The sequence below is a fragment of the Vipera ursinii genome (assembly GCF_947247035.1).
Source record: "Vipera ursinii genome assembly, chromosome: 1".
In the NCBI taxonomy this organism is placed as follows: domain Eukaryota; kingdom Metazoa; phylum Chordata; class Lepidosauria; order Squamata; family Viperidae; genus Vipera; species Vipera ursinii.
In genome coordinates, this window is record NC_139512.1 from 356,701,861 (window position 1) to 356,720,079 (window position 18,219).

Consider the following 18,219-nt stretch of genomic DNA (forward strand, 5'->3'; position numbering starts at 1 on the left):
TTAATTCAATCATCGTTCATCTGTGCATTCATTCATTTTCCATCCACGCGTTCTTCCATTAATTCATCCATCCATCCATCCATCCAATTTTTATGGCCATCCATCTCAAAACAACCATCCATCTCAATTAAAGCCAATTAAAATCACAACAGAAAAAGACAAATGGAATACTTAACAGTGCCCAACCATTATTATAATCCGTAAATGTTAGCATAACCAGGAAATGGGACTCCTCCTTCACTTGGGACCCCAGACCCAGGCATATCACCAAGTCTTTAAGACCTCCCAAAAGCCCACAGGGCTGAGTGCCAACCTAACCTTAGGAGGGGAAGACAGTCCAGAAGCCTGGCATTGTGCCAGATATGGCATATCTCCCAATTCCTACAGGATGAGATTTCCCAGCTAACGGGGCCCAAAGGACGCCTATCCTGGACATTGTTACCCCAACCCCTACGGGAGACCCCAGATTGCTGGTTTAAGATTATTAGTGGGGGCAAGCCATCCAATCCACCCCCTTTGGGCTAAAGCCGAGGATCCAGACTATGCAAAAATCTGTATTTATTTATTTAGCTTTGGCCTATTTATGTAGCGTATACGGAAGGTGGTGACCCTTTGAGAGCAGCATGCAACAAAATTTGATTCCAATGCATGCCGATTAGTGCACATTTAAAGGGAGAATAAAGTTGTTATTCTATTAAAACAAAGACGGCCGGCGCATTTAAGTTTCAGTTAAACTGATTGATCACTCATGCCTCTCAACGGGAATCTAGTCAACTCCCAGTCTGCACTAAATTGGTGCTAGAGAAGAGTCGATAGAATTCAAGAGACTTAGACCGCTTGTGGCAATGTAAGGATTCCAGGCTGATTCCTCTCTTGACTCCTCCCCTGCTTCCTCCCCTGCTACAGTTAGTCCTCGGCCTAGAGCCATTCATTTAGGGACCGTTTGAACTTACGACAGCCCTGGGGGAAAAAGGGGACTTAAAACCGTTTTTCACCTTTACGGCCATTGCAGAATATACCCACGGTCACGCAATGAAAAATTGGGATACTGGCTCGTATCTCTGACGGTTGCCGTGTTCCCGGGGTCGGGCGATCCCCCTTTTGCGACCTTCTGACAAGCCAAATTAATGGGGAAGCCAGAGTCGCTTAATGACCCGGTTACTAACTTTTAACAACTGCAGTATTTCATTTAACTACGGCGGCAGTCATAATCCCGCGATGGCTTTCTTAACAAACAAGACCACTTGACGACTTTTCTATTAAGATATAAACTGGAGGATTTCAGCTATGTGCAGGTCGTCCTCCACTTTACAACCATTCCTTTAGCGACCATTCAAAGTTAACGGCACTGAAAAAAATGTGTCTTAGGACCATTGCAGCATCACCACAGACACATGATCCAACTTCAGACGCTTGGCAACTGACTCCTATTTATGACTGTCGCAGCGTCCTGCAGTGTCCCCTTTTGCGACCTTCCGGCGAGCAAAGTCAACGAGAGGAGCCAGATCCACTTAACAGCCGGGTTACTAACTTGACAGCTGCTGTGATTCACTTAACAACCGTGGCAAGAAAGCTCATAAAAATGGGAGGGACGTCGCTCAAGAAGTGTCTCTCTTCCTTAGCGAAAGACGTTTTGTTAGCTCCACTGCGGCCGTGAGTCGAGGACGACCTGCGTGGGCAGAAGTTAACACGGTCTCCCTTCCTTTCTAGACTTCTCGAAGGCCGCGCGAGGAGCGGGAGGTTTCACAGTGCGAGAGTGTGGCGTCCACTGTCTCCGCGCAGGAAGACGAGGACATTGAGGCCTCCAACGAGGAGGAGAACCCCGAAGACAGCGAAGGTGGGTCTAGAACAGAGGTCCCCAACCTTTGGGCCTCACCAGGGACCGGTTCCGTAAAGGCAGGTTTTTCTCTGCAGACCGGAGGGGGTGTGCTTTTGTGTACTGCCTGCATCCCGTGGATGGGGCTTCCCTTCTTTGTGCGGACCAGTTGCTGGCATGCCATAGCCCGGTACTGGTCCATGGACCGGTGGTTGGGGATCCCTGGTCTAGAACATCGGCCCCACAACCTTTTGTGCACCAGGGACCAATTCCACTTGGAGAGGATTTTCCACAGAGCGGAGGGGGGGCATGGTTTCATGTTCTGCCTGCATCCCCCTTGTTTGCCTGGACTGGTTTCCGGCCTGCCGTGGTCCGGCGCCGGTCCACGACTTGGGGGTTGAGGACCCCTGGTCTAGACAGGCCAAGGGTGTTCAGAGCCCGAGCACGGTCTGCTTTGCGAGGGTGCCCGGTGGCCTTGGGAGGTCGGTGGTGCTGGATAATTTTGAAAGGGAGGGTCAGCAGTTTGCTTGGTCCACTTGAGCAGGATGGGTAGGGGCGCTACACTCATTACAATCCATCAGAATAGAGCTGGAAGGGACCTTGGAGGTCTTCTAGTCCACCCCCCCTGCTCACAGGAGACCCCATAGCATTCCAGACAAGTGGCTGTCCGGTCTCTTCATAAAAACCTCCAGTGATGGAGCCCCCACAATTTCCGGAGACAAGCTGTTCCACTGGTTGATTGTTCTCAACATCAGGGAATCTCTCATTGCTTCTAGATTGGGTCTCTCCTTGACGCGGTGGCTCAGTGGGTTAGGACGCTGAGCTTGTCGATCAGAAGGTCGGCAGTTTGGCGGGTGGAATCCCGAGTGCCGCGTAGCAGAGTGAGCGCCTGTTACTCGTCCCAGCTCCTGCCAACCTAGCAGTTCAAAAGCACGTAAAAATGCAAGTAGGAAAATAGGGACCACTCCGGTGGGAAGGTAACAGCGTTCCGTGCGCCTTTGGCGTCTAGTCATGCCGGCCACATGACCACGGAGATGTCCTTGGACAAGCGCTGGCTCTTTGGCTTTGAAACGGAGATGAGCACCGGCCCCTAGAGTTGGAAACAATTAGCACGCATGTGCAGGAGAACCTTTACCTTTACCTTTACCTCGATTATTTTCTCCATAAAAGGGACCAACATTAATCTTGGGGATGTGATTGACTTCTGAAATCAGGCAGGAAACACTATACCATTTCAGACAAATGGCTGTCCAGTCTCTTCTTGAAAACCTCCAGTGATGGAGCATCCACAACTTCTAAAGGCAAGCTGTTCCACTGGTTAATTGTCCTCACTGTTGGGAAGTTTCTCCTTAGTTCCAGGTTGCTTCTCTCCTTGATCAGTTTCCATCCGTTGCTTCTTGTCCGGCCTTCATGCTCTGGAGAATAGCTTGACCCCCATCTTTGGGTATGGCCAGTAGAGAAAAGAAGGATTAGGAGTGATATGATGGCAGTCTTCCAGCATTTGACGGGCTACCACAAAGAAGAGGTGGGGTCAACTTATCCTCCAAACCATTTGAAGGCAGGACAAGAAACAACAGATGGAAACTGACCAAGGAGAGAAGCAACCTGGAATTAAGGAGAAACACCCTAACGGTGAGGACAATTAACCAGTGGAACTCCTTGCCTCCAGAAAGTTATAGGTGCTTCGTTACTGGAAGTTGTTTTTTTTAAAGAATGGACAGCCATCTATCTGAAATGGTATAGACTAGTGGTGGCAAACCTATGGCACACTTGCCAGAGGGGGCACTTGGAGCCCTCTCTGTGGGCATGCACGCCTCGTTCTTTGGCTAATTTTTCACGGGCAAAAGCCATTTCTCAAGCCCCTTCCTAGCCAAAACAAGCCTCCGGAGCGAATGCGCTGTTTTCAGCTTTGAATTATATCAAATCTGACACCAGAAACAGACTTAACAGACCTGAGTGCTACACGTGTTGCTCTCAAACTTACAAAGTATGAGCCAAGCTTAGACAAAATACCAGCACGCGTACAAATGCAAAAAAATCACATTAATTGTTCCAAAGCATGCCAAAGGCAAACTTTTACCTTTCAATAAAAAGTTGTTTGTATCATTGAAAGCTTTGTTATTGTGTTTTTCTTGTAAGACAAAAGATGTTAAATGTATGAGTTTTTTTTCCCTAAACTAAAATCTCAGTATACAGGTTAAAATTGCCATGTTGGCACTTTGCGATAAAGAAGTGGGTTTTGGGTTGCAGTTTGGGCACTCGGTCTCTAAAAGGTTCGCCGTCACTGGTATAGAATCTCCTGCTTGACCAGGGGGTTGGACTAGAAGTTCTCTGAGGTCCCTTCCAGCTCTTGTTATTGTGTGACAGTTTGTTATGTTCAAATATTCTCAGCTTGCTCTGTTATTCTTTCCTGTGCTTAACGGTCAACTTCATGCCTTTCCAGGGGCCGAAAACAGCTCCGATACGGAAAGCGCCCCATCTCCTTCTCCGACGGAGACTTCCAAACCTTCGGAGGATGCCCCTTTGGACAGCAGCTCTTCCCGGATGACCAGCGAGGCGGCGGCTGAGCAGGACTCTGCCGTGAAGCCGGCCCCCAGCGCCTCCCCTCCCTCGGCAAGCCAGGGAGCGAAGCCGGCCGAGAGCGAAGTGGCCGAGCTGCAGGTGAAAATCGAAGCCAAGTCCGAAGTGGAGGAACTGATGGAGACGGAGAGCAGGATCTCCATGGTGGACACCAAGCCCGTCCTCAACCTGGCGGCCAGCACCAAAGTGGAGCCCATCGAGGTAGACACCAAACCCCCCTTGGACATTCAAGTCAAGGTAGAGAACGAGGTCAAGGAGAGGGACGAGGACGGGCCGAAGGAGAAGCCGGAGCCGGACGGGGAGGATTTTAGCTTGACCCACCAGCCCGGCGCTCAGAGGATGGAGCCCAGCTCAGACAACGACAATGACTCAAGCGCCACTTGCAGCGCTGACGAAGAAGTGGACGGGGAGCCCGAGAGGCAGAGGTGAGGCCCAAGGCCCAACACGGGTCAATTGGTCTCCATTTTCTCCCCTCCAAAAAAAACCTCACCTATCTGTTTTTTGCAATAGTGGAGAATATCTGTAGCTCAGGGATAGGATGAGGGGTGGGGGAGATCGGTTCTCGGAGCCTGCGGGTTGGTTTCTGAACGTTTTCTAGGTAACATCTTCAATGGATCTTAGGGGATGTCGATGTCGGTGTTCGACTGCTTATAAGGGCTTCCGGGGTGGCTGTGTCGACTGAGGGTCTGGTGATGGGTCAGTTGTGAGTCATTAGTGAGAGGGTTGTGATGGGTCTGATGGGGAAGTTACATCAGATCAGGGTCATTGGGAGGGGAAGTGCTGGTGGGAGTGGTGGATTGCATGGGACGGTGGCGGGTGGGGGATTGCACGGGACGGCAGCAGGAGTGGGGGATGGCGCGGGACAGTGGCAGGAGTGGGGGATGGCGTGGGGCGGCGGCGGGACTGGGGGATGGCACCAGAGGGTGGCGGGAGTGGGGGATGGCGTGGGACGGTGGTGGGAGTGGGGGAGGGCGCCAGACGGTGGCAGGAGTGGGGGATGGCATGGAACGGCGACGGGAGTGGGAGATGGCATGAGACAGCGGCGAGAGTTGGGGATGGCGTGGGATGGTGGCAGGCGTGGGGGATGGCGTGGGATGGTGGCAGGAGTGGGGGATGGGGCCAGATGGTGGCGGGAGTGGGGGATTGCGCCAGATGGTGGCAGGAGTGGGGGATGGCGCCGGACAGTGGTGGGAGTGGGGGATGGCGCGGGATGGTTGAGGCTCGGTGCTGTCTCTGGCTGGCTGTGCGGTCGATTTGGATTCTGAGGGGTTCGTAGGCTGGTTGTAGGTCAGTGTGTCCGTCGCTGGAATGGCTTGAGGAGTGCCAGGCTTCAATGAACTCACGAGTGTGGCCGGGGGTAGCCTGGCCGATGATTTTAGTGTCGCACCAATTGAACCGGTGCTGTTCGTTGTCGGCGTGGGTAGAGATTACGGATTTGGGGTCGTGCCGTTTGACGGCCAGCCGGTGTTGGTGGATCCTGTTTTTTGACGGACGAGATGTTTGTCTCACGTAGAACTGGTTGACCTAACCACCAGCCCACCAACCCCTCAGAATCCAAGTCAACCGCACAGGTAACCAGAGATGGCACCGACCCTCAGCTGTCCCGCGCAGTCCCCCCAATCAGCACATCGCCTCCCAATCACCCTCACACCACCCCATCACAAGGCCCATCACCAGACTCTCACCGATGACTCACCCCTGAACCGTTGTCACAAGACCCTCGCTTGACACACCCACACCTGAAGCCCTTATGAACAGAAGAACACCGACACTCCGTAAAGCAGGGATCCCCAACTGTGGCAACTTGAAGACCTGTGGACTTCAACTCCCAGAATTCCCCAGCCAGCCATGCTGGCTGGGGAATTCTGGGAGTTGAAGTCCACAGGTCTTCAAAGTTGCTAAGGTTGGGGATCCCTGCCCTGAACTCTAGCCTGGTAACGAAACGTTCGGAAACCAACCCACCAGAGAACGGACCTCCACCCTCACCTATCTCTACTCTGGCTGACCGATGTCTACCCAGTTCCTGAAATTCTGTAAAGAAATACAGTTAGTCCTTGACTTACAACAACTCCTTTAGTGACCAAAGTTACAACGGTCCTGGGAAAAAGTGACCGATGGCCCTTTTTCACACTTACCGCCCGTTGTAACATTCCCAAGGACACATAATCAAAAATTCGGGTGCTTGGCAACTGCCTCATATTTAGGACAGTTGCTGTGTCCCCCGGGTCCTGTGATCCCCTTTTGTGACCTTCGCACAAGCAAAGTCCATTGGTGAAGTGTCCAGACTCACTTAACTGCCATGTGGCTAACTTAACAACCGCAGCGATTCTCTTTAACAATTGGGGCGAGAAAGGTTCATCGAATGGGGCCAAACGTACAACAGCTGTGGAAATTTGGGGCATAAATTGGGGGGCGTACGTTGAGGACCGTTTTTTTTTTCAGGGCCGTTGCAACTTCGAACGGCCGCTAAACGAGTGGGTATAAGTTGAGGACGACCTGCGTGGTATTCTTAGGATCTTCTGCTTTGGCAGGGGAGGTTGGACTAGATCAGGGCTTTTCAGCCTTTTCACCCATTGTGCCACTTTTAGGAGATGGCAACATCCGAGTACCACCAGTCGCCTAGCAAGGGGTTAAAAACTTAATGACCCCAAAAAAGGAAAAAAGTGATGAAGTACAGGTAGTCCTCGATTTACAACAGTTTGCTTAGTGACTGTTTGAAGTTACCATGGCACTGAAAAAAGCGCCCCCCAAGCCACAGACAAGCAAGACACCTGCCTGCCCGCCCGGTAGCGCTCTTCCTCCTGTCCGAGATTTTCATTGTGAGCATTTCTGTTGAGGATTGGCAGCGGGGTGGGGTGGGGTAGCGTTTGGTTTTTATTCCCCCCCCCCACGTCTGCTGGGTGGTTGCAGCAGGTTTTGGTCCCTTCACATGACCCTGGGACACTGTGACCGTCATAAATATGAATCGGTTGCCCAGCATCTGAATGTAAATCACAAGACCCTGGAGATGCTGCAACATTCCAGCTGATCGGCGCTTCTTCTGGGCTCAGCAGAAGTCCCAGGATCGGTGCCGAGCTCCAGCTGGATCCTAGCGCTGATCCTGGTGCTTCCGCTCAGCCCTGACAGCCCTGCAGCTCCAGCCGCCTCTCGCTCAGGCTTGGGCGGTGCTGCCACTGGTTCAGCTGATTCATCCTCCTCTGCTACCACTTGTCTAGGATGGTCGTGTACCACAAGTGCCAGGTGCCAATGTACCACAGGTGGTACCCGTACCGCTGGTTGAAAAGCCCTGGAGTAGAAGGCCTCCGAGGTCCCTTCCAGCTCTATTCTGATGGATTGACATGGTATAGGGTCTCCTGCCTGAGCAGGGGGCTGGACTAGGTGACCTCCAGTTTCCCTTCCGAGTCTGTTATTCTGTTCTGTTAGTCCTCCAGATCCTCTGAACGGGTTTGCCTCACCCTTGCCTGGGTAGGACCGCTGAGTGGCCCTCTGCTACTTCCGGTTCCATCCTGCCCTCCCTCCCCTCCCTCGCAGCGTTCGAGTGGGGGGGCCACCACAGCGCACAAAACCAGGGCGGTGTGTAATGGAAAGTTTCCTGTGGCCTTGGAAGCGCTCCAGGGAAGGATCAGGGCTGAAGCCAGTGCTCAATGTCAGCGATCAAGTTACTGAGTTTCCCCCACCTTTTTTTTCAATCTCTCCTTGTGTTTTGTGTGTGTGTGTGTGTGTGTGTGTGTGTGTGTGTGTGTGTGTGTATTTTGGAAAAGGGTCTTTACAAATATGGTCTCTCTTCTTTCTCTTCCCCCCCTTGCTCTCTCTCTCTCTTTTCTTCTTTCTCTTCCCCCCCCTTGCTCTCTCTCTCTTTTCTTCTTTTTCTTCCCCCTCTCTTTTTCTCTTCCCCCCCTCTTGGTCTTTCACTCTTTCTCTCTCCCCCCCTCTCTCTCTTTCTTTTTCTTCTTTCTCTTCCCTCTCTCTTTCTCTTTTCTTTTCCTCCTCTCTCTCTCTTCCCTCTCTCTTTCTCTTCCCCCCTCTCTCTTTCTTTTTCTTCTCTCTCTTTCTCTTCCCTCTCTCTTTCTCTTTTCTTTTCCTCCTCTCTCTCTCTCTCTCTCTCTCTCTTTCTTTTTCTCTCTCTCCAGCTTCGCAAGGGGAAGCTCCCTTTCCTGCAAAAGTCTTAAGCGCCAGTCCGTTTCCCACTCAGCTGTCCAGAACAGAGACGTTCGTGTCGCTTGGGTGGCTGCCACGTGGGCTTGTGTACTCCGTGACCCACAAAAGGCAATCTTTTTTAAAAAAAAAAAAAAAGCAGAGGAGCCTAGGAAAAAACCACCCAGCCACCTCCTCCGTTTTCTGCCTTGTTTGCAAATTGGATTTATTTATTTTTTAAAAATTGATCTGGCTGCCTAACTCACGTTGATTCTGGGCGGCTTACAGAAATAAAAGCCCAGTGCAAGACCCGATTACTCCCCTCCCTCCCTCCCCACCCACACACACACACACCCCTCCTGGCAACCACAGTCACGCCGACCACACAAAGGCAATCCTTGACTTAACAACCACAGCTGAGCCCAAAACGTCTGTCGCTAAGCGAGAGGGTTATTCGACCATGAGTCTTGCCCCGTTCTGCTCCCTCTCCTTGGCACAGTTGTTAAGTGAATCGCTGCAGCTGTTAAATTGGTCACAAGGTGGTTAAGTGGATCTGGCTGCCTCCCCCACCCCCCCACAAGCAATGGACTTTGCTTGTCAGAAGGTCACAAAAGGGGATTGCGCCCGTCGTAAATATGAGTCAGTTGCCAAGCGTCCGAATTTTGACCGCGTGACCACGGGGATGCCGCGACGGTCGTAAAGAGGAGAGGGAGGACTGTGGGGTCCTTGGTGCTCTCCGAGTTCGGTTGTTCTCTTGCCGACGTCTCGTGACCCAGCTAGGGAACAACATCAGCGCTAGTTTCCCCTTTATAGAATATTTCGTTTCCTCTTTCTATAGAATATTTCTGAGGGTGTTTTTCTTCCTCCAGGATCTTTACCATGGACTCCAAGCCTTCCCTTTTAAATCCCACCGGACCCCTGATGATGTCCTCTGCGATTAAACAAGGGCCGATGGATCTACAGCAGCTTCAGCACCGGGCAGCTGTTATACCACCAATGGCAAGTGCTGGGCAGATGGGACATGTACCTTCCCCTATCTAAGCCTAGAAAAACTACAGCCTTGGCAAATTAAAGAGGGGTGGGCTTCCGCTACCAGAATCCCCCAGCCAGCATGCTTTAAGTAGGGCGGACTTCCACTCCCAGAATCCCCCAGCCAGCCTGCTTTAAGAGGGGTGGGTTTCCACTCCCAGAATTCCCCAGCCAGCCTGCTTCAAGAGGGGTGGGCTTCCACTCCCAGAATCCCCCAGCCAGCCTGCTTTAAGTGGGGTGGACTTCCGCTCCAAGAATTCCCCAGCCAGCATGTCTGATTTTCCATGACAATATACCAGTAGTCCTTGATTTACAACCTTTCGCTTAGCAACCATTCAAAGTTGCATCCTCATTGAAAAACGTGTCTGATAATCAGTCCTCAAACCGTTGCATAATCCCCAAGGTCCCAGGATCAAAATTTGGGCACTTGGGGTTCAGATTTATGACAACTGCAGCATCTCGGGGTCCCATGATCACCACTGGCTACCTTCCCAGCCAACCTCCGAAAAGGAAAGCCAGTAGAGGGAGCCGAATTCACTTAATGACCCCTCGATCCACTTAAGTGATTCATTTTGTGACTGTAGCAGAAAAGATCACAAAATTGGGTGGGGCCCACTCAACAACTGCCTTGTTTAAAATGGAGATGGTTGTCCCAATTGTGGCTGTAAGTCAGGAGTCTTCCAAATTGGCCCTTTTATGACCTGTGGACTTCAGCTCCCAGAATTCCTCAGCCAGGCACGCTGGCTGAGGAATTCTGGAAGTTGAAGTCTGCAAGTCATGAAGGGGCCATAGTTCCCTCATGTCGGCTGAGGAATGCTGGGAGTTGAAGTCCACAAGTCATGAAGGGGCCATAGTTCCCTCATGTCGGCTGAGGAATGCTGGGAGTTGAAGTCCACAAGTCATGAAGGGGCCATAGTTCCCTCATGTTGGCTGAGGAATTCTGGGAGTTGAAGTCCACCAGTCATGAAGGGGCCATAGTTCCCTCATGTTGGCTGAGGAATTCTGGGAGTTGAAGTCCACCAGTCATAAAAGGGCCATAGTTCCCTCATGTTGGCTGAGGAATGCTGGGAGTTGAAGTCCACAAGTCATGAAGGGGCCATAGTTCCCTCATGTTGGCTGAGGAATGCTGGGAGTTGAAGTCCACAACTCATGAAGGGGCCATAGTTCCCTCATGTCGGTTGAGGAATGCTGGGAGTTGAAGTCCACAAGTCATGAAGGGTCCATAGTGCCCTCATGTCGGCTGAGGAATGCTGGGAGTTGAAGTCCACAAGTCATAAAAGGGCCAAGTTGGAAGACCCCTGCTGTAAGTTGAGAATTTACCTTTCCTTAAGCATTTATCGATTGTGTTTGTCCCCGGTCATCATCCAGGAACGGCTGCCCATCATCCCCGGCTTCCCCACCAGCGGCTACACCCTCCTTCATCAGCACATCAAGGCGATGCACAAGTCCAGCGTCCTGGAAGAACAGCAGCGCCAGAGACAAGAGCAGATGGAGGTGGAATTTCGGAGGTCCTCCAGTCCCTGCGGCTCTTCAAAGAGCCCGAACTTCGAGTGGGATGGTAGGTGAAGGAGCCCCCCCCCCATCGGAGGCCATTGTGGGAAACTGCTTTGCGCTGATCCTGGCTGAGTCTACGAGTCAGGGGCTGACTCTCCCATCTCTCTCTCTGTGTGTGAAGCATAAAATCAGGGTTTGGGAGCATGTCAAGAAATAGCGAAGGCACTTGATAAATTTATGGTAAGTGGACTTTCACTCCCAGAATCCCCCATCCAGCAGGCTTTAAGAGGGGTAGACTTCCATTCCCAGAATTACTCAGCCTGCCTGCTTTAAGAGGGCTGGACTTCCACTCCCAGAATCCCCCAGCCATCATGCTTTAAGAGGGGTGGAGTTCAATTCCCAGAATTCCCCAGCTGTCATGCTTTAAGAGGGGTGGACTTCCACTCCCAGAATTCCCCAGCCATCATGCTTTAAGAGGGGTAGACTTCCACTCCCAGAATTCCCCAGCCAGAATGCTTTAAGAGGGGTAGACTTCCACTCCCAGAATTCCCCAGCCGGTATGCTTTAAGAGGGGTGCACTTCCACTCCCAGAATCCCCCAGCCAGCCTGCTTTAAGATGGCTGGACTTCCACTCCCAGAATTCCCCAGCCAGCAGGCTCTAAGATGGGTGGACGTCCACTCCCAGAATCCCCCAGCCAGCCTGCTTTAAGATGGCTGGACTTCCACTCCCAGAATTCCCCAGCCAGCAGGCTCTACGATGGGTAGATTTCCACTCCCAGAATTCCCCAGCCAGCCTGCTTTAAGACGGTTGGACTTCCAGAATTCCCCAGCCAGCATGCTTTAAGACAGTTGGACTTCCACTCCCAGAATTCCCCAGCCAGCCTGCTTTAAGAGGGGTGAACTTCAACCCCCAGAATTCCCAGAACCAGCCATGCAGGGAATGCCAGGGGTCCCGTTTCCTGAGTACATGGTCCAGCACATTTCTCTCACGGACTTCCCCTCTCCTCCCCCAAATCCCCACTGCTCACTCTTGGCCCGGGCATCGATCCAATCCCTGAAGCGAGATGGAGACAGTGCTGAAAATTTGATTTGCAGTCTTCCCAGCTGTTTGACGCCAAGTGGAAAAACAGGCGATAAGTTTCACGGGGGATCATGGGAACCCGGGCAGGCCGAGGGCACGTGCCAGCAAAGGCCAGTCGGCCTTGCGTGACGGCCAAAACCCAGGAGCCCAGCGAGGAACGAAGCTGTTCTAAAAATAGAACTAGGCTGGCTCCGTGCCAGCAGGATCCTTAAACCATGTTTGGAATCGGGCATCGAAGCCCCTGTCGTAAATGGAGGGTAGCACGGCCATTTCTTCTTTGTGCCCGTGGTTGCCTGCCAGTCAGAATTTTATTACAGGTAGTCATGACAACGGTCATTTAGTGAAGGTTTAAAGCAGGGGGTCTTCCAACTTGGCCCTTTGATGACTCGTGGACTTCAACTCCCATAATTCCTCAGCCAGCATTCCTGGCTGAGGAATTCTGGGAGTTGAGGTCCACAAGTCCTAAAAGGGCCAAGTTGGAAGACCCCTCTCTTAAAGCATCCTGGCTGAGGAATTCTGGGAGTTGAAGTCCACAAGTCATCAAAGGGGCAAGTTGGAAGACCCCTGTCTTAAAGCATCCTGGCTGAGGAATTCTGGGAGTTGAGGTCCACAAGTCCTAAAAGGGCCAAGTTGGAAGACCCCTCTCTTAAAGCATCCTGGCTGAGGAATTCTGGGAGTTGAAGTCCACAAGTCATCAAAGGGCCAAGTTGGAAGACCCCTCTCTTAAAGCATCCTGGCTGAGGAATTCTGGGAGTTGAAGTCCACAAGTCATCAAAGGGGCAAGTTGGAAGACCCCTGTCTTGAAGCATCCTGGCTGAGGAATTCTGGGAGTTGAAGTCCACAAGTCATCAAAGGGCCAAGTTGGAAGACCCCTGTCTTAAAGCATCCTGGCTGAGGAATTCTGGGAGTTGAAGTCCACAAGTCATCAAAGGGCCAAGTTGGAAGACCCCTGTCTTAAAGCATCCTGGCTGAGGGATTCTGGGAGTTGAAGTCCACAAGTCCTAAAAGGGCCACGTTTGAAGACCCTTGTCTTAAAGCATCCTGGCTAAGGAATTCTGGGAGTTGAAGTCCACAAGTCCTAAAAGGGCCACGTTGGAAGACCCCTGTCTTAAAGCATCCTGGCTGAGGAATTCTGGGAGTTGAAGTCCACAAGTCCTAAAAGGGCCACGTTGGAAGACCCCTGTCTTAAAGCATCCTGGCTGAGGGATTCTGGGAGTTGAAGTCCACCAGTCCTAAAAGGGCCACGTTGGAAGACCCCTGTCTTAAAGCATCCTGGCTGAGGGATTCTGGGAGTTGAAGTCCACAAGTCATCAAAGGGCCAAGTTGGAAGACCCCTGTCTTAAAGCATCCTGGCTGAGGGATTCTGGGAGTTGAAGTCCACAAGTCCTAACAGGGCCACGTTTGAAGACCCTTGTCTTAAAGCATCCTGGCTGAGGAATTCTGGGAGTTGAAGTCCACAAGTCCTAAAAGGGCCACGTTGGAAGACCCCTGCTTTAAAGTTACAACGGCACTGGGGGGAAAAATGACTCAGGACCTATTTTCACACTTAATTACCGTGGCGGCATCTTTGGGAGTCATAATCAAAATTCAGAAATAGTGGTACCTTGGTGTTTGTCGATAATTCGTTCCGGATGACGCAACCAATACTAAAACCGACGGGTACTGGGAAAACCATGTAACAGTCGGAAGAAATAGCGAATCACGAGGCAGCTGATGCCGGAAAGTTCTTCCCGGGAGAAAAAACTTCCTGCTTCAAAGCGTGCCGGGCACCCAATTCGACACGTTTTGAAGCAGTCAAGTACCTGGCCCCTGGCGTGCATTTATGAAACTGGTTGTAAAGAAAGGCCGTAAAATGGGGCATAACTGCCTTAACGACTCTCTTGCTTAGCAACAGAAACGTTGGGCTCAGATGTGGTCGTAAAGTTGAGGACTAAGTGTGGGGTGTTCGGTTTGGTTTCGGGTTTTTTTTTTTGCTGTGTGCATTTTTTAAATACCTTGTTTAGTTTCGATGTATTTTTTTTAATCGCCTTTTTTTTACTTTGTATTTTAAGGTGCTGCGAGAAAGGTGGTAAAATAGGGAGAGAACTCACTGAACAAATGTCTCACTTTGTAACAGAAATTTTGGGCTCAATTGTGGTCATAAGTCAAGGACTACTGTATAAATTTCCTCTCTCCCCCCCCTTCCCATATGTCTCTCCATCTTTCTGTCTACCTCTATCATCTCCCTCTATTTATCTCTCTCTCTCTCTCACACACACACACACACACACACACATCTCCCTCTATCTATATCTCCCTATCTCTCTTTCTCCATCTCTCTCTCTCTCTCTCTCTCTCACAAACACTATATCCCTCTTTTATCTATATCTCTCCATCTCTCTCTCTTCCTCCATCTCTCTCTCTCACACACACACATCTCCCTCTATTTACCTATATCTCCATCTCTTTCCATGTCTCTCTCTCTCTCACACAGACACACACATTTCCCTTTTATCTATATTTCTCCATCTCTGTCTCCATCTCTCTCTCTCTCTCTCTCTCTCTCACACACACACACACACATCTCCCTCTATTTATCTATATCTCCCTATCTCTCTTTTTCCATGTCTCTCTCTCACATACACAAACAATATATCCCTCTTTTATCTATATCTCTCCATCTCTCTCTCTTCCTCCATCTCTCTCTCACACACACACATCTCCCTCTATTTACCTATATCTCCATCTCTCTCCATGTCTCTCTCTCACACACAGACACACACATTTCCCTTTTATCTATATTTCTCCATCTCTCTCTCCATCTCTCTCTTTCTCTCTATCTCTCTCTCTCTCTCACACACACACACACACACATCTCCCTCTATTTACCTATATCTCCATCTCTCTGCATGTCTCTCTCTCTCTCACACACACACACACATTTCCCTTTATCTATATTTCTCCATCTCTCTCTCTCTTTCTCTCTCTCTCTCTCACACACACACACATCTCCCTCTATTTACCTATATCTCCATCTCTCTCCATGTCTCTCTCTCACACACACAGACACACACATTTCCCTTTTATCTATATTTCTCCATCTCTCTCTCCATCTCTCTCTTTCTCTCTCTCTCTCTCTCTCTCTCTCTCTCACACACACACACACACACACACATCTCCCTCTATTTACCTATATCTCCATCTCTCTGCATGTCTCTCTCTCTCTCACACACACACACACATTTCCCTTTATCTATATTTCTCCATCTCTCTCTCTCTTTCTCTCTCTCTCTCTCACACACACATCTCCCTCTATTTACCTATATCTCCATCTCTCTCCATGTCTCTCTCTCACACACACAGACACACACATTTCCCTTTTATCTATATTTCTCCATATCTCTCTCCATCTCTCTTTCTCTCTCACACACACATCTCTATATTTCTCCATCTCTCTCTCTCTTTCTCTCTCACACATACATCTCTACATCTCTTTCTCTCTTCATCTCTCTTTCTTTCTCTTTCTCTCACATCTCTATATCCATCTCTCTCTCTCTTTCTCTTTCCATCTCTCTCTCTCTCTCTCACCTTCCCAGGTGGCTTCCGACCAGCAAAGTCAGTGAAGGAAGCCAGATTCGCTTAACGACTGCCTGGTTCACTTAACAACTGCAGTGATTCACGTAACAGTTGTGGAAAAGAAAGATTGTAAAACGAGGCAAAACCCACTTAAACAATAGGATCTCACTTAGCAACGGAAATTTTGGTCGTAAGCCGAGGACTAACTGTGGGGTGTTGTTGGATTTTTGTAGTTTCCTTTTACACTTTTTAAAATATCTTGGTTTAGTTTGGTTGTATTTTTTATCTTTCTCTCTCTCTCTTTTTTTGGACTTTGTATGTTAAGGTGGTGAATTCAATTGAAATAATAAAATGTAAAAAAAAAAAAAACGTATTGCGGAGAGAGATTCTCTCTCTGCCTGATGTCCCTCGCTTAACGGACGCAGTTCCTTTCCTCTCCCCAGCGAAGACCGTGGCCTACATGCCTTACTCCGAAGTAAAGCGGGCCATGGATCAGGAAGCCCAGATGCAAAACGCAGCAGCCCGCGCGGGATCCCCCTATCGCCTCTCTCCCCGGGAGATGAACAAGGCTTCTCCCCAGCCGGAGATGAACGCCACCCGCTACAGTGTCCCACCAGGTAACTCTCGCACCCGGTCCCTTCCCTTGGCTGCAACGGGGAACTTGCCGTTTGGGGTCCTGGGTGCCCTCTGAGCTGGGCGGTTTTCTTGCAGATGTTTGACCATCAGGCCTAGAAGGGTTTGCAGAGAGGATGAAGAGGACTGTGGGGTCCTTGGTGCTCTCCGAGCTGGGGGGGGGGTTTCCTTGCAGATGTTTCATGACCCAACTACGGAATGTCAACAGTGCTAGAAGAGAGGAGGAGGAGGAGGAGGAGATGGACTGTGGGGTCCTTGGTGCTCTCTGAGCTGGGTGGTTTTCTTGCAGACGTTTCATGACCCAACTAGGAAACATCATCAGTGCTCGAAAGGGGTGGGTGAGTGTCGTTCACTGTTTTTATACAAGTCGCTTTTGCTGTGTCTGTATTTATTAGAGCGTCTTTTTCTTCTTGGTAAGTTCCTTGATTAGCCACTGCATATCAACAGGGAGCAATCCCCTACTTCCCTCCTAGCACTGATGATGTTCCCTAGTTGGGTTATGAAACGTCTGCAAGAAACCCCCCCCCAGCTCAGAGAGCACCAGGGACCCCACAATCCTCCTCCTCCTCCTCTTCTCCCCCTCCTCCCCTCCACAAACCTTTCTCCCTTCCAGGACTGAGGATGTTACCTATCCAGGTCCTGAAACTTCTGCAAGGAAACTACCAAGCTCAGAGAGCAACTACTCACCAATCTTCTTCCTCCTCTTCTCCTTCTTCTTCTTCTTCTTCTTCTTCTTCTTCTTCTTCTTCTTCTTCTTCTTCTTCTTCTTCTTCTTCTTCTTCTTCTTCTTCTTCCTTCTTCTTCTTCTTCTTCTTCTTCTTCTTCTTCTTCTTCTTCTTCTTCTTCTTCTTCTTCTTCTTCTTCTTCTTCCTTCTCTTTCTCCTCTCCCTCTTCCATCTCTTCCTCCTCTTCTCTGCACACCCCACTTCCTTCTAGCGCTGATGTTACCTAGCTGGGTCATGAAATATCTGCAAGGAAACTACCAAGCTCAGAGATCACCAAGGACCCACCAATCCTCCTCCTCCTCCTCCTCCTCTTATTCTTCTCTTCCTCCTCCTCCTCCTCCTCCTCCTCCTCCTCCTCCTCTTCTCTTCACACCCCATTCCCTCCTAGCACTGATGATGTTGCTGGGTCCTGAAACGTCTGCAAGAAAACCACCCAAGCTCAGAGAGCACCAAGGAGCCCACACACAGCCCTCCTCCTCCTCCTCCTCCTCCCTTTCCTCCTCCTCTTCACTCCCTCTTTTCCTCCTCTGCATAAACCCCTCCTTCCTTCTAGCACTGATGATGTTCCCTAGTTGGGCCATGAAACGTCTCCAAGGAAACGTCTGAGCTCAGAGAGACCCCACAGTTCTCCTCTTCCTCCTCCTCCTCTTATTCTTCTCTTCCTCCTCCTCCTCCCCCTCCTCCTCCTCTCCTCCTCCTCCTCCTCCTCCTCTTCTCTTTACACCCCATTCCCTCCTAGCACTGATGATGTTCCCCAGCTGGGTCCTGAAACGTCTGCAAGAACACCGCCCAGCTCAGAGAGCAGCAAGGACCCCACTGAGCTTTTGTCGATAACATTTATCCTATGTTGTTGTTTTTTTTTTAAACTCTCTCCCCAGTCCTCCAGCCAGCTCCCCATCAGGTCATCACGAATCTCCCCGAAGGGGTCCGGCCCCCACCCACCCGGCCCACCCGGCCGCCCCCACCCCTGATTCCCTCCTCCAAGACGGTGGTGCCTTCAGAGAAGCCCTCCTTCATCCTGGGAGGCTCCATTTCACAAGTAAGCAGAAACAAAGGCCTCTCGGTTACAGACGCTCAAGTCCTTGACTTAATCACCATTCTAGATTGTCTAGTTCAGACATGTCAAACAGAAGGCCCGGGGGCCGGATCCGGCCCGCGAAGTGGTTTCATGC

The 18,219-nt window shown here is 50.6% G+C and overlaps 1 protein-coding gene across 1 annotated transcript in view; it reads left to right on the forward strand.

Moving 5' to 3' along the window:
- NCOR1 (nuclear receptor corepressor 1) overlaps nt 1–18,219 on the forward strand; it is a 165,251-nt gene that overhangs the window by 94,687 nt on the left and 52,345 nt on the right. Inside the window, 6 exon segments of the mRNA XM_083379641.1 lie at nt 1,711–1,837; nt 4,260–4,821; nt 9,400–9,529; nt 10,928–11,117; nt 16,133–16,306; nt 17,926–18,086. Of these exon segments, the coding sequence (XP_083235767.1) occupies nt 1,711–1,837; nt 4,260–4,821; nt 9,400–9,529; nt 10,928–11,117; nt 16,133–16,306; nt 17,926–18,086 (1,344 nt within the window).